Here is a 25,095-nt window from a genome sequence, read left to right as displayed (position 1 = left end):
GGTTATGGACTAGAGCTATAAATCGAGCATGTCAGGCTTCTGGCAACAACCTTTTTTTTCTTAATCCTACTTGACAAGTCCGTCTTTGCAGGCCGTTGTTTGTGATACTGTTTTTTCCCCAGGACATACATTCACAATAAGATCATTATTATTGTTGTATCTCTTTAAAGCCTTTAGTTTTGGTGATGTTTCTGTTTTAGTGACACGCAGACAGCAATACATTTCTGTCATGCAGACTCTGTTCAGTCATCCTTGACACCAACATTCATAAAAGCTTTTAATTACAGGGCATTATTGTGACTGCAATCATGAGCAATAAAAGTATGTCAGCTATTCTGACAAACTTGGCACTCGAAGGCTGATGCATTTTTATAAGTTTACTGCTGAACACCTACCTGAGGTCGCCCCCTTGTGGTGGAGTGTTACCTGTTTCCTCATCAGTTCATTTCGCTGTGAAAGAAGCTCCCTGGCCAGAAGTGTTTAATACCATCAAGTTTGGCACAAATATCCACTCTGGCTCTAGGATGAACAAAGTCGAATTTGGTTGTCAAAGGTCAAAGGTCAAAGGTCAGCTAGGTATCTACATAAAAAGTGTGCCAAAAATCAAGGATTCATGAGCTGATTTTGATGCAATTTCACACAAATAGAATACATTACTAGAATGATACCCAAAAATGTCAAAGGCACCATCTTTGTATCAACATAATGTCTTGTCTTGTCAACTTTGATTTCAACACCAATGACTTGTGACTTCACTTTGACTTGAGCCTAATGACTTGAAGGTTTAATGCTGAGGTTTTAATGTGTCATTTTAGGACCCTATGACTCGGTTAAAATGGCATTTCATCTGGTGAAGAGAGCTAAGGACTTGTTTAGGACTCAAAATTCATAGGTTGGCACTTTTGACTCGACTCGAGACTTGCCTGTCATTAATTGGGACTTGACTCGGGACTTGAGAAAGACTTGAGACTGTCCCACCTCTGCTCAGCGGTCTCGGAGGCTACAGGATGATTCTCAGTTAAAGCATGTTTAAATTTACAATCAGCTGTTGTCCGTCAATTGTTCCACCTTTAAAATGTTTGATTAGCGTGGAATAACAGAAATCTTTGATGACCTGCAGTATTTCCTTGAGATTATTTGTTTGGGTTTGTGAGTAACTGGGGGCACATTACAGTTTTTCAGGCTTGTGTGTTTTTCTCAGCACCTTTTAAGAACAGGTCAGAATAAAACCTGTCTGAACTAGAATAATCTTGGGGGCTGAATTTTGTGTCTGAAACATGGGAAAACGGCCCCTTCTATGAGGGAGACTCAACGGTTTCTGCATTCCATCTGTATGGCTCAATCTCCCTCGGGGGGTCTTGCTTGCAATATTATGAACCTCTTACACACACAAGCATGCTCTCCCATGAAACCCTTTTCTTTATTAACTGCTTTATTAAAACTAATTTTTGTTTCTCCATTTTCATTTAACTACCTCTGGACTTAATCAAAAATGTAATCTTAATTTAGTTTCACCTACAAAAAGAGACTTTCCACTTCAGGTTACTGCAACACATACAACTCTCCTGTAGGGGGCGCCAAATCTCCCAAAACAACACAAACAAAGCCCACTGTGACTGCTCAGTCTGATAGGATTCAATGTAGTTTCAAATGATGGTTGCAAAATATTCAATACCAAGAATGTTTATTCCCTCCAGAAGAGGGTGCCAGAGCTTTACTAAACAACCATACTGAATTGAAGCTCAATTACAGTATGATCTGACTACTTCTAAGCTGAGACCTGCATGACAGATGGCTTGAAAATGTAAATTAATGTCTCTTAAATTATGCATTTTAATTCAGCTGTGTTGCAGAAGCTATTTACAGTTCAGCATATGAGTTTGAAATCCAGATAGTGTGTTTTGGTGTTTAGGTTTAATAATGGCACAAAAAATAAAGTAATGCTCAAATAATAAACAGTAATTCACGGCAGGGAGGCGGGTGGGTTTGTGCACAAAAACACAAGATGCTGATTGGTGTACAAAGCTTCTGCAACTCGTACCTGGGACGTGGGTTCTTAAAAAAAAAAGTGCATGCTTCTTAAAACGGGTGATGGACTCAACAAACTAATTTTGAATTCTGCGCTTAACACTTCCCTGTGTTGTTCTTAGCCATCATGTCACCTCAAGGGATGCATACTTCATTCCACCCATCCATTGTCTGTACTGCTTATACCGTTCGGGGTCGCCGAGGGCTGGAGCCAATCCCAGCTGCCACTGGGCGAGAGGCGGGGTACACCCTGGACTGGTGGATGCTTACTTTTAATATCAGAAGTATGTTGTTGTGCAACAATCTTCAGTGACTCGGGTGGGGTTGAAGTATACGCACCATCAGTAGAAAAGAGCATCTTATGTATCTTTTTTTTTTTTTTTTTTTGGAGCAGCATGATCCGCTCGGGATCAGGTTTAACACCAGCAAGGAATTCTCTCGTTTCTTTTTCCTGCAGTGTTGCTGTAGGACCGCACATGCAGTCTTTTTTTTTCTCCCTATTCCCTTGAAATAGCTCCCTTTACGATGACATCAAATCTTCCTATACTTCCTATACTTCCCAGCACACAGCCTATGAAACGCCATGTTACGTTATAGTATCAAACAAAAGCGCGTTGAAATTGACATCTTTGTGTGGAATGACTTTCACTCACTGACTTCGGTGAGTGATGTCATTATAACCATCCGTCTTTATTTCAACTCTAAAATGAAGACGTTCTCAAAACAATGCACAAAATAGAGTTTTCTGACATGTTGGTTAACTTGTCACCTGTCGTTAAGCGCACCAACGACTTCTCTTTTATAGGAGCTTTTAGACAGGTGATGGATGTGCTGGATCCACACTGCTACATTAACAGAAAACTGTTGTGTGTGTGTGTCTGTTTATCTTTCCATTAACAGACCTTAAAATCTCTGCTTCAGTTCAGAGTTAATCTGTCCACCCACTACAGCCTCGACTTAAGACTCCTCTTCGATTGTTGTCTTTTGCTTCATCTCGTACCATCCAAACTATCCATCACAGGAGGAGGAATTTGAGCAGGCACACCCAGTTTTAAAAAACCTGGCAGGTGGCGGCGACAGACATCCGTGCGTTGTCTTTGTCCTTTGTCATCGTCGGCTCGAGAAAACATGCACCCCGTAATCACCGGAAAAAACAATCGTCTTTATCTTTTCAATCAGGGTTTGCCTGCACGAGCACACCTTTACTATCTTTTATATAAAATACGTGATGAGGAAAGCCTGGGTGATGACAAGTGCTCTCCTGAGGTTTTTTTTTTGTTACATACTTTTAGACTTTGCCATGTTGAAGATTTGGTCAAATATTTAAAAAAAAAAACGAACAGAATTGGTCAATTTTATAAAAACATTAAGACGTTTCCGAAGGCGGTTATACCTTAACCTCAAAATTTGAGTTTCAAAACAAAGCAGCAAGTTGCTCTTTTAAATATGACGATTAACTATCTCCCTCTCTGGCTGCATTTCTATTAGTTTTAAGTCTATAATACACCAAAAGCTTCATTATAGGGGCGCTGATGGCCTAGCGGTTAGCTTGCGCCCCATGTACAGAGGCTACAGTCCTCCAAGCGGAGGCTCCTTTCCTGCATGTCATTCCCCACTCTCTCTCCAATTTCCTACTCTGTTCACTGTCCTATCAAAAAAAGGCTAAAAACAAAAAAGACATCACATTTGATATGTTCTAGCGGTAAAAGTAGGGTAAATCTCAGCGAATAGCAACAAGGTTCAGCAGATCACGTTGGACTCGTCTGTCATCAGGGTGGAGCAGCTTTTACTGCTTGGAATGAAGTTAGGGTGTAAACCTTTTTTGCTTGTTAGTAATTCTTGGAATCATTTTTCATTATGCAATATCCTCATTCTTACTAATGAAAGAGGTAGTGTTTGGAGGGTCTAAAGTAGCTCTTGTCATGTGTTTGATCAGGTCATGTTTATTTAGTCAGAGGTAGAGTTTGTGAGATCCATTATCTTACTTTGAAAAATGACAGGAAGAGATTTTCATAAACATAAAAGGCCATAAAAGTTACAACCCCATAAATCACAGTAAACACTGCTCTTAAGAGCCATAGATTTCCAGAAGCATTTTAAGGAATGTTGATATTCAGGAACATGATTAAAGATTAACTTTGACGTTTTGTGTTTTCCTTTTTTTGCATTTCTTCCTCCCTCTTCTCCCTGCGTTTCTTTTCCCCCTATCCCTCAATGATCCTCTCTCTTCATCTCAGGGTAAAGAACTCAGCTACTCAGAACTGGACCTCCGCAAGCCCAACAAGTTTGCAACCTTTTCTTTTCTCAAGAAAAGGAAGAAGAGAGATGAAGGGGCTCTGTCTAAGAGCGTTTTCGGCCTTCATAGCTCCGGGATTGAAGAGCAAGAGGAGGTAACGCTCTTCCTTATCTCGATCTCTGCTAACTTGTGAAATGTGGGGCCACTTATGCAGCTGTATGTTCATTATCATTTAAACATAGCCTCTCTGATGTTAATATAAAATGTTTCTAAATGTCTGTACCACCAGTGCAGGGTTAAGCATTTGTTTTTCTGAGATAAACACCAAGGAGAGTCTTTCAAAAACCCAGAAGGTTGTTTATCAGCACTCACAGACGTTTAAAGAACATGGTGGGTTTGTGGGAGTCTAACACTAAAAGAAGTCAGGAAACAAAAATCGAGTTTGGAATCGGCAATCGGCTAAATTGATATTTCAAACATCTGTATCGACCCTGACTTTCCCAATCGAAGCAACTCCATTTTAAACTATATTCTGGCAAAGTATCCAAATCATCGATTCAGCTTTGAATTTAGCTGTAATCAATAGTTTTATGTCAAAAATGAATAAATGGGGGGGAAAAAGGTGATGTGATCGTTTGCTTGTAGTCACAAAGTTACAGAGTATTGCCCATTTAATCTGCGTTGTCCCCAAAACTGTGAACCTATTACTGAGTTTTAACTCATAGTTTATATGTCAGGTCTCTAACCTCACTGGAAAAGCTCTAAAACTAAACTGTTCACCACCTTTTAGCAACAAACAGAAGACAGACATAGCTAGCAGCTAACTGCTATTAGCCTAAGAGCTTGATGATCCCCTCTGGAGAAAAGTCTGAAACTAAGAACAGAACCATAAAAAGAGTCAATATTTGGCTTGCAATCATCAGTTGACCATGCGCCTGACGATGCTGCGGGTGTGTTAAAAGGATGTTAACAAGTTTGCTAATCAGCACATAAATGTAGTGACTGCTGATCGGAAGTGGCCGAAGAAGTTTAGCAGGTTCAGAATCAGAATCAGAATCAGGGTTTATTGCCAAGTACATTTACACATACAAGGAATTTGACTTGGTGTATTGGTGCTAAACAATTAACAAGGAAATAAAGCAGAACTAGCAACAACTTAAATAATACAGTATAAGAAGCTATTACAATATATAAAATAGAATTTAAAAATGTAAAATATAAAAAATTTAAAACACAAAATGTACAAAAGGTGCCATGTAGGAGCTGTTCTGTGGACTATGAGAAAATAGGGATTCTCTTGAACCAGTAGTGGGTGTTAATTAACAACCTTTAGGGATTTTGAAACACCACCTGGGATTTTTTTTATGATGACATAACACTCTGCCCCATGACTCGATTACAGGCTAATAGGGATGGCGATTGTTATTAAAGACAAGACGACAATACATTTTAAACAGAACTGGTACATGTATTCATATTTTCCCTCCAAATAATGGTATTTCTTCAAGTTTCTCACCAAACCCTACATTTTCTTCTTCTTCAAATTAGTTCTGAACACATTTACAGTTGTTTTACTGACCCGTCCTAGCTAAGTTTGGGCAAGCTTTTTTTTTTGAACAGAAGACAACCGAAGCTCTTTTTGGTTTATTCAAACACTTTAAACACAATCAATGTTTGTGCACCAGTGATTTGATTCAAAAGACATGACTTCCCTTTTATTTATGGAGTTATGTTACAGGGCAGACGAAGCTCCATAGCAGTATCAATAAGCTCAAACGTTATTGTTTTTCATGTTTTGTAAAATGCCGAACCAGGTCCTTTTTAGAACTGTGTTTCAATCCCCATCCCTATGTGCCAACACAAAAAAAAAGATGCTAACTTAAGAGAGCGTATCCAAGCCTGCAAATGATTTGTACATCCATAAAGTCCTTTACTGTGAATTTAATACGTGAAACTGTAAATGAATTTCTTCTAGTCTCCTCCGGACCTCCGTCAGATGGAGATGGATAAGGCCGTCAAAAAGACAATCAGTATGTCTCAACCTGTGCTTGACACCAGCGATACATTTGACATCCCCTCTCCTCCCCCTCTGGCCCCAAACCAATCAGATTCATACTTCGATCTACCTGAACCGTCAAAGTCATCTGTCGTTATAAACACCCAACCAGAGGCAAAGACACCTCTAACAAATGGTTCCAATTTTCTTGATATACATACAGAGCCCCTTAGAGCGCCGATTGCGACCATTCCTGAGCTGCAGCTGGATAGAGCAGACTTATCAGATGAGAAGGAGAATATTCCTGTTCGAGATAACTTGGCTAAAAGTTCACCTGCCCTCTTATCTCGGGCAGAAACCACCTCTGCTATTGATAAGCAGACTCTACCAACCCTCCAAGCCAACGGGCCTCCAATGGGGCTCGACACTGCAGAACTCAAGGCAGCAGTTGTTGACTTAGTCTCTCCGACTAATAGCTTGAATGGCAATGACTCCCTTCTGAACACAAAATCAGAACCTGCAGAATCCACCAGAGTTACGTTACCAAATCGTCAACCGGCTGCAGAGGACCGTACAACTCTAAACGCTACGCCCTCCCTGGCGGGTGTTAACGCCAACGTTGATGCCTCTGCTTCAGAGAAAACTCCCAACCCAGCCACCGCAGATTTGTCTTCTGTCCGCCAAGAAGTCTCAGTTCTTAACACCGAGAGATCTGTCCCCAAAATTGCAGAGAGTGCCACCACAACCTCAGCCGTTAGCGCCGAAAAGATCCCCGATCCCGTCAATCAAAATAAAGTTTTCGGAGATTTGTACGAGTCGCTCTTCCCCCAGAGCTTTACCTCTGAGGTAATGTCGTCCCTCTCAAACCCTCCACCTCAAATCCGGACGGAGATACGACATCTCAACACTGAATCCCAACCCGCCGCGGTTAAGTCCTTTGATGAATGTCGCACAGAAAGAAGCGCCTTGTACTCCAGCCTGTCAACTTCATACTCTGCTACTCGCAGCAAGGACTATATTGAGAGAGAGGTGATGCCTTCCAGCAAGAATTACAAGTTAACTTCCAACCAAATATCCACTACTTCTGAGATTCAAAGAGACCCAGATATCCACTACAGATATCTAACTTCCTCTCTGAGCTCCAAACCAGCCGACAGCTACACGGTGCCTTACTCCGAGCTTACCCGCTCCCTTTCAGAGGTGAAACCAGACAGTGCTGGCCTCATTCAAGACCCTGTCACACCAGCCCTTGTGATGCAAAGCTCTGCCCCTCCCGCTTCGGACTATGTAACATCCCAGGGGACCGATGCTCAGGTTACAGACCCCAAACGGAGAGTGATCCTGGTCAAAGAGTTAGTCACAGACGAGGTGAGCTCTGTGCCTGGCTGTGCCTCTCTTGGGCCCGAAGCAAAAATGGATTCAGCCAAGGATCTCGAGTTTTTTTCTGCCGCACCTCCCGGACATACGAGCGGGTATGAAGGGCTGCAGAGTCCAACGTATCTGAGCGTGGGATCAGACGTCAGCAGTGTCGTAGACATCTACTACAGCGCCGAAGAGGACAACATACAGGACAGCGGGGATGAAGAGGTGTTCCCAATGGGTAAAAAAGAAGAAGTTCGCTTGGTTGACAGGGTGAAAGAGGTCGTCGGACTGCGAGGAGAGTATCCGCAGAAAAGGGAGATGGCAGAAACAGATATAAGCAAGAAGGATGTGGGAGGAGCCAGGGTGGAAATTGTGAGAATGCAGAATGAGGGAACAAATGAAGAAAAAAAAGAGGATATCCAAAGCCAAACTGAGGTGTATCAACAGAGTTCAGATACCTGGACGTTTGGGTTTCTTAAAGACAATAATGCAAAGACGTATGAGAAAGAAGTCACAACTACAGTGCATCCAAAGGTAGCGGAAGAGGTGAAAGAGGCTGTTGGGCGAGGTGAGGAGTTTTCAAAGCAGGGGGAGATTTCAGAAAGACACAAAAGCCAGACAGATGAGGGGGGGCGGAGGGTGGTGATTGTGAAAATGCAGAGTCAGGAAAGCAATGAAGACTTGAGCCAAGCTGAGGTGTATCAACAGAGCTCAGACACCTTGAAGTCTAGGTTTCTTGACGTTAATGATCTGAATAATCGGGAGGAAGAAGTAGCGATTACAACATTATCAAGAGCGACAGAAGAGGTGAAAGAGGTTGTCGGGCTCAGGGAAGATTTTTCAGAGCAGGGGAAGATCGAAGAAAGACGGATGAGTCAGACGGATGAGGGTGGCCCGAGGGTGGTGATTCTCAAAATGCAGAATGAGGGAACAAATGACGCAAAGGTGGAGGATACTCGTAGCAGAACTGAGGTGTATCGACAGAGTTCAGAAAGATGGACAACTAGGCTTCTTGGAGACGGTGAGGTAAAGAGTCAGGAGAAAGAAGAGGTGACAGAGTTGACAGAATACGTTGGGGTTTTGTCAAAGCAGGGGGAGATTGCAGGAAGAGAGAGAAGCCCGACAGAGGAGGGGGGGCTGAGGGTGGTGATCGTCAAAATGCAGAATGAGGGGAGCAATGAAGAAAAGGAAGAGGATGCGAGTAAGCAAAGTGAAGTGCAGCAACTTTTAAGAGAAACGTGGACGACTAAGATTCCTGAAGGCAACGATACAAAGACTCAGGAGAAGGAAGAAGCGGTTCTAGAGGCGGCGGAGGAGGTGGATGGGGCTGTCACGCTGCTTAAGGAATTCTCAAAGCAGAGGGGGGAGATTGTGGAAAAAGAGACTAGCAAGAGAGACGAGGGCGGAAAGAGGGTGTTAATTGTTAAATTAAGCAATGAGGGAGGTGGTGAAGAAAAGATAGAAGATGTCGGGAGCCAAACTGGAGAACTACAACAACTTCGTGGCCAGAGTTCAGAGATCTGGACATCTAAGATTCTTGAGAGCAATTATGCAAAGACTCAGAAGAACGAAGAGGCAACTCAAATATTTCCAAGGGTTGAAGAAGAGGTGAAACAGGTCATTGGGCTGCTTCCAGAAGTCTCAATGCAAGAGGAGATACCAGAAAAAGAGATTAGCAAGAGAGATGAGGATGGAATGAAGGTGGCTATTGTCAAAATGAACAACAAGGATGTCAGTATCCGAACTGAAGAACCCCAACAACTTAGAGGCCAGAGTTCAGAGATCTGGACATCTAAGATTCTTGAGAGCAATTATGCAAAGACTCAGAAGAACGAAGAGGCAACTCAAATATTTCCAAGGGTTGAAGAAGAGGTGAAACAGGTCATTGGGCTGCTTCCAGAAGTCTCAATGCAAGAGGAGATACCAGAAAAAGAGATTAGCAAGAGAGATGAGGACGGAATGAAGGTGGTTATTGTCAAATTGAACAATGACGCAAAGATAGAAGATGTCAGGAGCCGCACTGAAGAACCACAACAACTTAGAGGTCAGAGTTCAGTGATCTTGACATCTAAGATTCTTGAGAGCAATTATGCACAGACTCAGAAGAAAGAAGAGGCAACTCAAGTGTTTCCAAGGGTTGAAGAAGAGGTGAAACAGGTCATTGGGCTGCTTCCAGAAGTCTCAACGCAAGAGGAGATACCAGAAAAAGAGATTAGCAAGAGAGATGAGGATGGAATGAAGGTGGTTATTGTCAAATTGAACAATGACGCAAAGATGGAGGATGTCAGGAGCCGCACTGAAGAACCACAACAACTTAAAGGTCAGAGCTCAGTGAACTTGACATCTGAGATTCCTCAAAGCAATGATGCACAGACTCAGGAAGTTCCAACTCAAGTATTTCCAAGTGTGGAAGAAGATTTGAAAGAGTTAAAAGAGGTCATTGGATTACGTCAGGACTTCCCAAAGACGGCGGAGATTGCAGAAAAAGAGACAATCAAAGGTGATGTGGGCAGCAAAGAAGAAAAGAGGGATGGAATAAGTAGCCAAACTAAAGTGCAACATCACTTAAAACTCCAGAGTTCAGAAACTTCTCAGTTTCTTGAAGGCAAGGATGCAAAGATACAGGAGAAAGCTGAAACAACTAAAGCTTTTCCAGAGGTGGCAGAAGAGGTGAAAGAGGTTCTGGAGGAGTTCTCAAAGCAGGGGGAGATTGCAGAAAAAGAGATGATGAGCAGGAGAGACAAGGAAGGCAAGGATGAAAATAAAAAAGAAATCAGTAACCCAACTGAAGTGCAACAAAAGTTCAGACTTCACAGTTCACAAACATGGACATCTACGAAGTTCAAAGGCAATGATGCAAAGACTCAGGAGGAAGCGGTGGCAACGACCACTTTTCCAGAGGTGGCAGAGGAGGTGAAAGAGGTCGTCGGGCTGCTTGAAGAGTTCTCAAAGCAGGGGGAAATTGCAGAAAAGGAGATGAGCAAGAGAGACGAAGTCAAGGAAGAAAAGAAAGAGGAAATCCGCCAAACTGAAGTGCAACAACACTTAAGAGAAACTTGGACGTCAAAGATTCCTAAAGGCGATGATGTGAAGCCTCAGGAGGAAGGAAAAGCAACTGCAGCATTTCCTCAAGTCAAAGAAGAGGGGCGGGAGGAGAGAAAGGACGAGCTACTAGCCACACCGGTCGGGCAGGTGAAAACTCTGATGGTATGCGACTTTGCTCCACCCTCCAGCGAGCAGCACGGGTCGGGGGAGGGGTCGGAGGGAAACCGGACCGAGGAACTGGAAACAGAAGCCCACCACTGTGGAAAGCAGCAACTCCCAAGCCGGGAGGTACAATATGTGGCCTTCAAGGACGTAAGCAGCTCCGTGCATAATCACACTGCCTCAAGTAACTTGAGCACAAAGAGGGAGAGGATCACACCCTTATTTAAAGAGGCAAACGAGCAAGTTTCACGTCTTGCAGAGGCAAACATGAGAGTAAAAGTGAGCACAGAAACCACAAGTGCACTCACAGATACCTCGGGTGTAGTGGAGGTTGTCACAAGCAGCACAGAGCTGCAGTCAGACACCACGGGGATTGAACACAATAGGGCTCCGCAGAGTAAGATCGAGTGGGCGGATTCAATTACTCAGAGAGTAGACACAAACAGGACAGTGCAAGAACAGGTGGCAGTTGAGCTGTCAGCCCTGAACCAAGACACACACCTTCCCGATACCCCAGCTGCAGAGAGACGGGAGCAACCAGCAGAAACCAAACCTGACCTGAATGAGGGGTAAGTCTTCAGTCCTTTTTTATATATATATCATTGTTTTGAGTCCAGGGCTGCTACGTTACTGAAGAATATGCGGATGAACAGGTTTAGTAAACACTTTGTGAACTTGTTGATGATGCCGGCGATACATTTCAAGATCATGAAGCGAAAGTGCAACAGCAAGTTTTTTTTGTCAACGTTGTCCGAGGTGTCGTTTAGCAAATTGAAGCTTTGTTGTTACTGTGCTGGTATGTCCCACATGTTAGCCTTAGGGGTTTGTTTGACACCTTAACTAGCAGTGTTATCTTGTTGATGTAAGGTGATATACTTAGGCAGCCAAGATGTTCGGCTCTACATGGCTGACCATTACTTTCATGCCTTTAGAAGTGGTGTGTTAGTAAAGAGTTCCCTTGATAAAATGGTCACCGAATGATTCCCAACAGAGCTGGATCTACATACTTGCAGTTATGAACACACCCTTTTGTACTGAACCACATGTTGAGAGGTATAACCTATTTTCAGTGACTGTCACATGACCTGGAGAATGCGAGCCAGTCTGCAGCTTTTTAAAGAATGCTTTTCTGATGATTGACTTCCAAAGAACTGCTCAATTGATATTGACAGCCAGTGTGTTTGTTTTTAATGATGGGGGGGCTTGGGTTGGGGGTAATTGGGGTTACTTATGCTAACCTCAGCTGCTGTGTTTTCCGCTTACAAATCAAATCGTACCCTCTTTTAACCTTTAAGCATAATAAGCTAATAAGCCAGTGTGCCCAACCTCCGCTCTGCAGCCCCCCCCCCCCCCCCCCCCCCCCGCAGGTTCACAAGTTCATTGTTTGGGTCACTTGTCTCGGCCTGTATCAGAGGATCTGCATGGGGGATCCTGCGCCCTGATCAACCTGACGATCACTTTAGTAAATCTTTACGACTTTGACAAACAAACGCTCATAAGACCAAACTTCATTTAAGCCTCACAGCATGTTCTGAAACCTGTAGCACAGGGTTACATGCCAGATGGCTCATCTGCTTATTAACACTTCCATTATCAAACACACCGCAGCAGTTTTATCTGAAGCTGGCCTTTGACCAAGCCTTTAAAAAAATGCAGGAACAGTTGAGACTTCAGGGGACATTACAAGGAAATGAGATGAAAGTTTAAAGTAGTGATTGTATAACATGGAGGGGAATGTCGCTTTCTTTAATGCTGATGGATGACTTTTTACATTGCAGCATGTTTGATAGACATTTAGCCGTGTATTTTATAGATTCAGCTTTTCGTACTGTTTTGAATGTGTCAAAAAGGGTCAACAGGTTCAGGAGGAGAGCACAGCTTGTATTGTGATGATGTCAAAAGACAGATCTCTGAGGATGATGAGATTGTCAAAGGAATTCGATGTGAGAGTTTGATGCAGCTGCAAAAACAAAAACACAACTGAAAATTTTTAGCTTTACTGATTTTACTTTTCTTTGTTGAACAACTTTTAATCTGCATGACTCCTTACTTCTTCAAATCATGTATCCTTAGTTGGTGGATATGCTGTACTGAGTATAGCTTTGCATCCTTTCAGCCACTAGATGGCAGCACACGACTTGTCTTGAGTGACAGCCTACTGCTGAAAGATGCCATAAGGCGCACATCTCCACAGCAGAGAAGTTAGGCTTTACAGATCATAAAAGTACACTTTTCTTTTATTATAGGGAAACAAGAGTGACTCAAACTAATATTTGTTTATAGGCCAAATCAATTTTTTTCTGAATATTGTTTGAAATCCGAGCATGGGTTTGCATCAAGATTTTTTTTTTGTCATTAAAATGCATTGCACGTTTTCTACATGTTAGAAATCAGCAGACTTTGTAGTTATTCTATATTTCAGTCAAGTGGGGAGCTGAAATATGCTGTACCTGTAGGGTAGGAGGCGTTTCAAACACTGTGTTAGTGTGCTTCTGCTTCTGTATCATCACTCTATAGACAGGCTTTATTTTTCTATGCTAATCTTCCAACATGCAGACTGTGTCCTCCGTCCTCCTACACTTAAAACAACACAGTTTCAGGTGATGCTGATGATCGGTGAAAGACGAGGCACTCAGGCAGCCCTGCCTGTCCTGCAGGCTTGTCCCCGATGATGTCCTGATGAGTGACATACATGTGGACACTAGAATCCCACCTACCCCCCCAAGGGTTCAGTGGTAAAAACATAAAATTGAAAGAATTCAGATTCTTGTCAGCCGATGAAATCAACAGTTTCTTACTGTTTAACAACTGCAACATTGTTTTCAATCGTTTTTCTCCATCACTTCGAAGTCAGACACACTTAACGATGTGTTTGTTTATTGTGGAAGTGTTTTTCTGTGAGATGTTTCTGGAAGGCTGACATGTGAAGCCAGTTGAGCCACTTGTAGGTCTTGACTCAGAGCTCTGCCTTCAAGCCGTGTCCTTTGTTTTCCTTTCATGTGTGACCGACTGGCTGCTGTCTGACAGCTTAACCTGAGACCCAGGAGGAATGACAAACTCGTGGAGAATTTCCACTGTTGAAAGTTCCCCATCTGTAAGCACCTCATGTGGAGGTTTAAAGATAAAGCGTCACCCTGTATGCCCTGTTTTACACCTTTTTACTAATCAGACCATCAGAAATCTCTCAGTGAGGATTGTCTCCTTTCAGATTCAGTTTAAGGCTGGTGAGAAAATAAAGACAAGAATGTATGTCTTTCAAAAATAAATAAATGATATGGAAAAAAATCGATTCTTACCTTCTGAGATTTAAAAAATTCACAACTTTCACAAATCTTTTTTTTTTTGGCTAATCAGTCACTCTTGGCTAAGTGCTAATACTAGCTCTTTAACTCAGCAGAGTCAAATGGAGCAGCAAGAAATTCAGCTCAGTCTCACAGATGACTGGATTAGATCCTGAAGTATGTACTAACTCAAAAATAGACTTTGAATCCATTAATCCAGAAATGTTTTGAATCGAGAATAGATTCTCAATCGGATCGTGACCCCAAGAATCGAAAATCGAAATCGGATCGTGAGACACCCAAAGATTCCCAGCCCTAATGATGGATACATACATATTTAAAATGTAAATATATGCAGACTACAATTAGGAAAACAAGTCACTTTCTGGAGCGTTTTTGGCTGTATAGGAAGAGCTGCAAACCCACGTATTAGTCAAATAGTCCAAATTAAGTTTATATAAGAATCTCTGCTGGTACTTTCTTATTTAAATTTAGTAAATGTCTATTTTATTATGCAGTATATGAGTACCCGTGCACTTCCTTTAACATTGACTCCAATGGAAAAATATGAAGAATTGATGCAGCACAACCAGGAATCTAATCAAAACTGATGAGTAACAGAAAATATCCCCCCATACAATGTTAACGAATACAGAAATGAGCAATCAAGACCAAACCTGTTTTTTATACCAGTCTGTAAACATATTTGTTTCTGCCGTAAAAAATGGGACTTTATGGGAATTCCTCTGTCTTTGGGGTCAGCCTCAAGTGTACTCTCGACTAACTCTGACTTAAGTGACATCACTTGAGGCAATTTCTTAGCGTTTGCACAACTTCTCCTGGAGCCATAAGAGGCTTTGAACCCCCTCCCAGGTTCATCTTAGATCTAAAACCGGGCCCTGAACTTCCTAATCAGTTAATAACACAACGCCTCAGTTGTGAAGTTTACATAGTAACATTAACCCGGTGATTTATGATACGTAAACTACACTGGAACATGTCTTTCCTAAGCTCTGTAAAGCTGCAGGGCTTGTCGATGTTAGACAGGCAGACAGACAGATGGTAGCTCCTGACAGTATAGACAGTATACTCTCTAAAGCTTTCTTTAATCCTCCTCTAGTTACGCCGAGAGAAGGAAGGATTAACAAGAACATCATGCTACACATCCACTCACCACTACATTTCAATATACCCTGTATATTTTAAGCACTATCTGAAAAGCTTGTCTAGGAATCACGAGTTAGCTGCAGCCTGCATGTCTTCTGCATACTAGCTTGACTTCATTTTTTCAAGGAGAACTCTAACTGGCAAAGATTCAAGATCAATATTAATAAAGGCTCCACCCGAGACGCACTGTTTGCAGCCGGTGTGTTCGGCAGCCATCATGCTCTTAATTATTTGGAAACAGTGAAGCATCCTGAGCAACTGAAGCTTTAGTCATGCACATTGTTGACATCTCTGACATTGTTGCTCTGACAGGGGAGTTTTAAAAACCAAAGAAATGCTTTTCACCCTCTGTATGTTTGGCTTGTTGGACAAGGTAGGGGAAGCTACATTCCCACAATTGTTTTTCTGCATAGATGTAGAAGAACAGGAGCATTTTGAGGCTGTGTAGAAAGAAGAGTAATCTTTGAACAACATGAGCTGCGTTACCAGGCGAGACATAGAAGTTCAAATGATACCATGCTCTTACATAATCGCTTGTGATGTTCCCCATGGTCTGGGACTCGGTGTACTAGAACGTATGGATGAACAGTTTTGTGCATATTACAGCATGTGTGTGTGTGTGTGTGTGTGTGTGTGTGGGAATGTCCCCATTCCTGCAACTTAATACTTAATATATTAATTGAATGTGTAAGCCCCTGTCCTTCTGCCTCATTGTGTCTGATGTGACATGACTTGTGTGAAGTTTAAGAGCAGGTTTAGGATCGCTGCCAAGATTAAAGAGCAGCCTGAGGGGAAGGTGTGCTCGAGCAGCGTGAATGTACTCACATTTGTCCCAGTAGGAGCTCTCCTACACCTGGGTGATCAGGGGAATAATTAACAGTGGGAGTTATGAGGGAACATTTCCCCAGTGACTTGTAATTATCGATGGTTGATGTCTTGCACAAGTCTGTCTGGACTTTGTGAGTATTTGCTGAATTGTTTGGCAACATCTCTGGAGACTGTTTGCAGACCTGTCAAGAATACCTGCAGACAATTCTCAGGGTTTAATACAAGAAACAGACAATTTAGAATATGTGTTTATATTTTTATTACCAGCTAATATTCTTGTTAAAGTCGCTAGAGTTGAACATCAGTGAAAGACAATGTAAGCAGGGAACTCTTGGCAGGACTGATATAAAACCTACTATCAGGTAACGTTAAGGAAATCTTAGCATCAACAATGCGTTAGTATCCTGTCATTACACTACCATATAAAAGCGCTTAGAGTGATTTTTATAAAAGTTTGTTCTTGTCTAGATTAGTATAATTTAAATAAATGCAGGAAAAAAAATCACTTGAATACTACATAACTGCTAAAATAAATGGAATTTACATCATTGGTCATCTGAAAGCAAAGCTTCACTTTTATGGATGAAAATTAGAACCCAAATTCTTAAAGTTAGGACATTGTGAACAATATCAATTATAACAGAATTTGATGATTTTCAAAAATATGAAACCCCTATAATTCATTGGAAAATACAAATGTCATTGTTTTTGGGAAATAAATGCCCATTTTGAATTGTATTGCCAACATCTAACGAGCAAAAAAGTTGGAAAAATCGTATAGGTTCCCCTGATGGAACGTCTCACAGTTACATTTTCTGAACTTCCTGGGAAAATCAACCAGTTGTTATTGTAAAAATAAACTCTCTGATCAACTCAAATACACATTTTCAGTACATGTGCACTCCAAGGTGCTTTCAAAACCATGCAGACACCATGTTGCAGAAATTTCTGCACATTATATTTAAATATAAGCATTAATTTGCCTTTTTTTTTTGTTATATTGTGTGTTTTAGCCATTTACTGTATATACAAATGGACAGCCTGCCTCAGCCTTTCCCGTTGAGCAGTAACCCTATAACTGTGGCTGACATGTTGCAAATTTGGAAACAGAGTCTGCGCAACCGTGATCAGCTGGAATAGCCGCAGTCTTGCTGTCACATCGCTTCTGCTAACAAAAAAACAGATTTAATTTATACCCATGATTTGGCAAAAATTCCTCATGTTTTATACTGTCCACGGCGAAAACAGATTATTGTGTCAGCTTGAAACAGACACACATTTCTGGAAGTTCAATGATTGTTCATTACTTTTTCTCTCATTGCATTTAGCCGCATTCGTCAACGGATCTGTCGATCACGGACAGATCATTACTGTTTCATAGCATTCAATAACTAATTAAATAGAAACTTGTCAGAAAGAGATAGCTTGAACACAAAAGGTTGTTGTAACAATAACTACCTTAATGAAATCACATTAAGGAGGCGGGGTTTATGACCTACACCGCAGCCAGTCAGCAGGGGCTTCATCTTTTGGCTTCACTCCCAGGCAGCTGTTGCTCCATCCATCTTCATATACAGTCTGTGGTTTTTCACTAACTGATGAGAGAATAGCTAATACCTTAAAGGTCTATTACTGACCTTTGGAGGAGTTTTTTTTCTTCCTGTAAAGAAGCAGCAAATGCCGTTAAGTGCTTTAACTATTCTCATGACCTTTAAATAATCCACCTCCAGCACCGGGCTCATGTGTCTCACCAAGTGCAAAAAGCCTAAGGTGTGATTCCACCCACTCTGACAAGAAGTTCTTGTGTCTAATGTCAAGTTTAATGACAGTGAATGAGTCACTTTGAGCATTCTTTGTGTCGTCTGATCATCTTTTCACTTTTTACTGGTAGACTCAGCTAGACTGTCCGTTACATCACAAAGCTCTTTTCCAATGAGGAGAACTAAGTCTATAATCTGTAACTTTAAAGCAAAGTGAAGTACACCTCCTTAAAGGTCAAAAGAGTCCTCTTTTGAAGAACAACTTATAATTACCGCACAAGTTACAAAAGCTTATTCAGAGCTAGATTATTGCTTATTCTGGTTCCGCAAACATCACTTAAGGGAATGCTGAAGTGTTTATGACTATTTTATGCAAATATGTGAAGCCTGCAGGAGCATGCATAAACAAAACAAAAAAACAAGACAGCGAATGCAGTTTTAACCAAACCAAGAGCAACCCTCATGGCTTGAAATGAATAAGTCCCAGATTGCACAGTTTGCAGATCATGTGTAAAGTTTTCACAGTTTTGTTGGAGCCAATTTCTGAACATTTATCATCTTCTTTTTTCATTTTTCATCTTTTTTTGCAACACAGAAGATAAGTGGGACTCACATTCCACTCCCTCCGAGTCGGAGAACTCCCATGATTTATTTCCTCGTCATTATTTTAATTCTGACAGACTTGACGGCTAAAGGGAAGAAACCCAACTTATTAGTACAACACAAGACTTTTTGATTCTACATAAGCATGAGGGAAAAACACAAGATTGCAAATATGGTTTCCATTTTATTGAAAGCCTAAGAAAATACATTTATATAAGAAGTGGACGTAGCCTCTGGTTTTAAAAGTGAAGCCAGATAGTCAAGCGGTTATGTTGTGCGCCCCGTGTGCAGCAGATATACTGTAGATCTTTTCGCAGCAGGCGTAGGTTTGAATCTTACCTCGGCCCTTTGCTTCATGTCATCCCCCCTTCGCTGCCATGGATGTATTATAGAATGGATACAGCATGGGAGGTGGAGCCCCATTCATTCCTTTGAAAGCTGCTCAGTTGGCGCTTGAAGCAAAAGGAGTCATGTTAAAGTACCTGAATCTTCCACGTTACTGGGCCCATAGAGCATGCACACTTAGAGGCTATGCTTACAAAATATCTCTAATTTCAGCTTTAATTGTTCATTACAACTTTTAGGACTTAATGGCTGTGAAGGTGTTGATTTACAGACGTCTCTTTCCTATTGTAAGCTTATGGGGAAAGAGTCTCTTTGGGCCCCAATGGCATCATGTAACACTGCAATACCAGCACCAGCCACCATGTAAAAATTGTCTTCAACGGTGGGCGCACTTCCTGGGGACTTGAACGCTACTCCCAACACTACCTGTCGTCGGCTGTCCTATCCAATAAAGGCAAGAATGTCCCCAAAAAAAAAAAACGTTGCCAATGCAGACTTGACCGTTTGATTAAAAAAGTTATTGCATTACATATAGTATTCAAGTCAACCAGATTATTGCGCGACTTCTTACTTTTTGGGCGCGGCTACCTGTGAGCGCACCTTTAAGAAAAAGACCCAGTGCTTTATGACGTCTATGTACTTACTGATATTGCTTATGATGATGATATTGGAGATGCCAATCACAACATTTAGGATGGATTTGATGCTTATTAGAATTCTCAATAGCAGCTGCTAATGTTGTGGTTGATTGTGATATTTTAACTTGAATATAAAAACAAACAGACTGTGCTCTGCCTGTGTGTCCAATCAGACTTTCTGCTGTTTGTTTGCACTTCCTGATGTTGTTTGTTTAACACGCTCACTTGTAATGTACTTACTCTCTGGTGTTTGTCGATTTTGGACAAAATCTTCTGCTAAAAGAATTTGTTGAATTGAATAATTGTAGAATGACAGGTCATCACCATAGCAACCTGTTTATCTATCTATCGTCTCGTCCAAAAAAAATGAAAACAAGACGGCGGCTTCTGAACTTTCATTTTTAAAAAAGGTGTCCACAAAAAACGTGTTTTTTAACTATCGCTAAATCTACTTCCTACATCGCCTTGATCTGAGGAAAGAAACGTGATGACATCATTATTATTATAATGATCAATAATGAAAAAATGCAACCTATCAGTTTTCAAATCTTTAATTAAAAAAGCCAGACACACACAGAGCTACGTGTTAGCTGTAAATTCCCGATGCTCTTATCTGATGTCACTTTGCTGTTTGTGTCTGCTAGTGCGTTTTTAATCAGACGCTAAAAAAGAAAGAAAGAAAGACAAACACGTGTTGACTCTGAGTAACCTCGAATCGTCAGCTGACTGCGTTCTGCTTATTTGCACACGATCCTCCCAGCACAAACCCGTCCTTGTTTTTTTTAATGACTTTTTTGTTTGTGCATGGAGCAAACTTCAGCAGAACTCTCCACTTTGTTGTTTTTAAACTCTCCAACATGACTGACATTTCCCTCAAGCTTTTCATGCAATACATGCAGATTAAAAAAAGTCAAATTGTATAAATCTTGCATATGAGATATTTTAAAAGCTGCTTTGTATAATTTGCATCTTTGCCATTGCATGATCACCTCACCCTGGAGATATTGCGGCATTTGATAGACTGTGAACAAGCAAGTTTTATTAAATGTGACTATTTCTCTTCTGTTTTGTCTTTGTCTCCTTTTCCACCAGGTCCCTGACAGCTTCCAGGGCTGCTTCAGAAATCCTCACTTCAGAACATCAGCCCATTGAAGTCGACAAGGATTCAGACAACAAAATGACTTCAGGCTACAACAGCCTGAGCACCAAACTGTCCTTTAAGACCTCATCGCCCCCTAAAGAGGATGAGTCCATGTATCGCGTCCATAAAGTGTCTCTGGTCAGCGAGTCTGACTCCACGGTCAACAGTGAGGCCACAGTGGACTCCTCTGTAGCTTATTCAATCAGATCAGATCAGGACTCAGACTACAAATGGAGGAACAGGTTCGAGGGAGTTTCTCAGTATAAACCATCCGCAACAGAGGAATTTTCTTATTCTAATTCTCCGAGTTACACAGACACCTACTCCAGCCCCACCTCATTGTCCTCCTCCTCCTACACGCTCCCTGAGGCTACAGCATACAAACATGCAGGCAACGCCTTCTCCTCCTCCTCCTCCTCCTTCTCCCCCTCTTCTGAGGAACACATCACCCTTGGCAACAGGCTGAGTGACAGGAGCAAAGTTTATCTGAGCCGTGAGAGCGAGCCAGCTGGACAGCGGGAGGAGCCTGCTGCACCTGCAGGGGAGAGGGAGAGAGAGAGAGAGTCAGAGAGGTTCAGGTCGAGCTGGGAGTCACATCAGAGTCCTGCGCCCGGCTCCTTCTCGCCTCAACAACCCAGCTACGACCGGCCGGACAGTTTCAGAGACGAGGACGGGGACTCGGCTTTTTTTACTGGAGTGTTCAAGGCCACGCTGGTGGAGCTGGTCTCCGACCCCGCAACTTCACCCTCCACTCCACCACCGACCTCCCCCGACGCAGACTCCCTCCACCAGTCCGACATGGACAGCCTCGTGGACACGCTGAAGAGCATGGGACCCTCCATGAGGCCGAGGAGCGTCGGCCCGCGACCGCCGGCGCCGGTCCTCGTCTCCTCCCTGCCGCCAATCGTGGAGGATGCGTCCAGCCCGATCAGCCTGGACGTCCGCGACTCCAGCAGCAGCAGCCTTTTGAAAAAGATGGAAGAGGCTAACAAGCCGGCAGAGTCCCCGAACGGACTTTACACTCTGCCTGCCGATCTGGGACTGAAGAGGAACTCAGGAAGAGACTTTCGTTCTCCACTGGAGCTGATGAAGCAGAACCAGCAGGTAGAGTCCATGCACTCAAAAATGTGTTAATTTATCTTTGCTTATTGATAACCTTTATCCCTCCAGTGTATCATTTTCATTATTTCTTAAATGCAGCATAAAGGAGGGTTAGGTTGACATGGTTTCACTATTTTCAAACTTCCTGCATGGAGCACTCAAATGTAGACTCATGACTTAACTATTTATTATTAGTATAATTGTCTTTAGTCAGACTCTTCTGGCTGGGCGGGTTTGATTGCTAAAATTAACTTTTTGTAAGGTATTTATTTTCTTATCAGCCTGGAAGCAGCTGATCCCTAACCATTAACATGTTTGTTGTTGTTGTTTTGACTTGCATTTTCCGCTTGAGCTCCAAAAGTGGTAGGAAAAAAAGTATTTAATGCCTTGTAAAGATGGAAGATTGGGTGTGTCGGTATGATAAATTCCATCTGATTTCAGTGGAAACAGATTTGGCAAGTTGGTCCTGATGTAAAAGAATTGGCACCAACATATATGCAAGTATAAGGAATTGGATGCAACAGTATTAACATGGAAACAAGCTTTACTTTACATGTCTTTGCAGATTTGTCGGGCTTCATTTGCCAAACCAAATTGATAAGAAAGTTAAATAAAAGTTTGCCATTAAAAAAAGTGATTCTAGGGTTTAAACTTGGCTGCTGATCGGGAAAAGATATGTACATTTTTACATTTTATCTGCAGGTTTTCCAAACTGTCAGTCCAACAAATGGAAATTCCATTAACCTCTTTCAGATACAGTGAAGGCAGCAATCTGTAAATCATGCAGCATATGTAACCTTTGCAAATAATCCCAAACAATCTGTCTGGTTAGATAACTTTCTGGGTAAATCAGAGTTCCCATTTGGTTGTTTTTTTGTTTTTGGTTGAACTAACCCTTTGACGAATGCTCTTCTGATTGCATGTTCTACATCCCCTGCAGGAGCAGCTTGTTAACACGCCACAGAGAGCGACGGCCATCAACAGTATTGTGATGAGAAGATCCTCTGACACTTCTCTCGAGGACTCACAGTCCCCACTGCTGAACGGCAACACGACCTCCCGCCTTGACAACAGTGTGATCTTTGGGAGCTACAGGTCAGGATCCACCGATCAGAAGCAGGAGAACAGACAACCTCACCGCTCGCTCTTCCGCACCGGCTCGCTGCCTGACGTGGGGCTTTCAAACGACCATATGAACGCGGGGACAAAGGACTCAAGTGATCCGAGCGCTGCAACAGACCAAACTGGGTCCCGCTTTGAACGCTTCTCCTTCCTTTTAAACAATTCCTCCTCCACATCGGGCTCCTTGACTCGAGCCGAAGATCCCAACATGCATGTGAGTCGGCCTCAATCCCTGAGTTTCACTTCCCCCCCCCCTAGCAACGGCCCCAACCGCATCCTGAGCCCGACCGGCTCCATAGACCTCCAACGGTCGCTGAGCACCCCAGACTTGCCCTTATCCATGTATTCCCAGAACCAGGGAATGGGGATGGGAATGGGAATGGGGATGGGGATGGGTGGGGGTAGCAGTACAACTCCCCTCCTGCAGAGGAACTTCAGCAACGAGGGCACCACGGGGGTCCAGCAGACTACATTGTTCAACAGCGCGTATGGAGGGTCTCAGTTCCAGAACCAAGAACAGGACAAGAACTTAGCGTCCAAGTACAGAGCCTTCCCCGACGCCTACGTAAGTATTTCTAGTAATTTACATTAAGTTTCACTGAGTAGTAAACTTATATCGTAGCTCCACATCGTGTATGAATAATGCAGTTTTACTCACTTTTAGACAAAGGTTAGTCAAAGTACATTAAACCAAACTTTAAAATGATTGGCTATTGTCGATATGACAAATTAACCTCTTTAGACCAAGGCGTATATATCAGGGCTAGCTAGCAGCTATTTGGTTATTAGATAAAGAATACATGGGTCAAGACCTTAGATCTCATTTCCTCAGGTGGTGAAGTCAAGATGCTCCGCCATCATTACATCTTTGTACTTTCATATTGATTCTGCAGCGGTGTAATATTGGTATCCCAGTCTTTGGATTTACATTGCGTAACTGTTGTGTATAGAAACAGCGGGAACTCCTAATGAACACCCACGGAACTGTTCGTCCTCGTTGGCTCTGGTGAAACCGTCTCACCACTCCTCTGTTAGTACCTCTGATGACACAAAGGTGGGAACACTTCATCCAATACGCCTTTGTGACATTAATATCAAAGGCTAGGAGCGTAAAAAATTGTACCTTGTAGTGGTAGGCTGAATAGAGCTATTGTTTACAGTGCAACCAGCAAATAGGGAAGGCAGAATGGAGTTGGAGGGAAGTGACGTCTGAAACCAGATTCTTAGATACACTTGTATGCAGATGACTGCATACTGAGTTTAACTGAAATGAAAGATTGTCTAAAGAAAATATCACATGGGTAAGAATACTGCGTTAAAGCCGGTAGGATATGATACAATATGATACGATTGGACATTCCTCCTCTCACTACAAAGGGAAACTGACATCTAAATCCTTGTCCCTGGCCTCAAATTATTTAGCGATCACAGTAGAAATTATTATTATTTTTTATGAAGTGATTTCATTTTTTGTTTAACAAGAGAAGACAAAATCCTGCACAGTCTTTAAATAGAATTGCAGTGCAGATGTTCCAGAAAATGGTAGCTCTGTGAAATGAAGCTGGAGAAAGAAAATCCTCTATACATATTTTAGTCTTTGTGCAAAAACTTTGTTAACTTATTATGAAGGCAGCTCTTGGCCTCACTCTCGGTTCTATTCTCCTGACAAACAGAAGGTCAGCTTACAATAGGTAAGAGAGATGACTTCATATACACTCAGGAAAATATCCCTCTTTGTGTTGCTTGTTCTAGTTCTTGCAAAACCTTTGCATACTTTTACACGCACAGTTTAGTATCATTTACAGAGCTTCTAAATTTGAATATTTTCTTTGCCCTTGCATCATGAGAGTGGATGTGGCTGCAGCAGCACCTCGTGCATTTAGTCACTTAATTTGCAGACAATTGTAAGTACAGTCAATCGGGTTCAAATGTCAGGAACATGCTATTCCCACTGAGCATCACAAACCGACACAGATAAGGGTGTGTATCATACCTGTTTCTGCACATGCATGCACTTGTTCTAACATGCCAGCCATATTGGCATGTGGAGTGCTAAAGCAAATTAGAAGAAGGTCGTAAATGATTTTTATTAGCAAAGGAAAGAACATCACACACACACACACACACACACACACACACACACACAGATTCAATCTAACTCCTCTGCACTCAGTTGCTCTTCCTCTTTCACACATAACGCACTTCATTTTTAATTTCACTCTAAACCATTACACATTGTAATTAACGGTTATGTAATAATAGTGCAGCTATGCCAAAAGT

At 42.2% G+C, this 25,095-nt stretch overlaps 1 protein-coding gene across 1 annotated transcript in view; it reads left to right on the top strand.

The window, feature by feature from the left end:
* crybg2 (crystallin beta-gamma domain containing 2) overlaps positions 1-25,095 on the top strand; it is a 53,547-nt gene that overhangs the window by 10,630 nt on the left and 17,822 nt on the right. Inside the window, exons 3-6 of the mRNA XM_061059079.1 lie at positions 4,266-4,418; positions 6,240-11,398; positions 20,544-21,696; positions 22,634-23,380. Of these exons, the coding sequence (XP_060915062.1) occupies positions 4,266-4,418; positions 6,240-11,398; positions 20,544-21,696; positions 22,634-23,380 (7,212 nt within the window). The remainder of the gene's footprint in view (positions 1-4,265; positions 4,419-6,239; positions 11,399-20,543; positions 21,697-22,633; positions 23,381-25,095) is intronic.

The sequence above is a fragment of the Labrus mixtus genome, chromosome 16, assembly GCF_963584025.1.
Source record: "Labrus mixtus chromosome 16, fLabMix1.1, whole genome shotgun sequence".
Taxonomy (NCBI): Eukaryota; Metazoa; Chordata; class Actinopteri; order Labriformes; family Labridae; genus Labrus; species Labrus mixtus.
The sequence above is the reverse complement of the archived record's forward strand: the minus strand, read 5'-3'. Positions and strand labels throughout refer to the sequence as shown.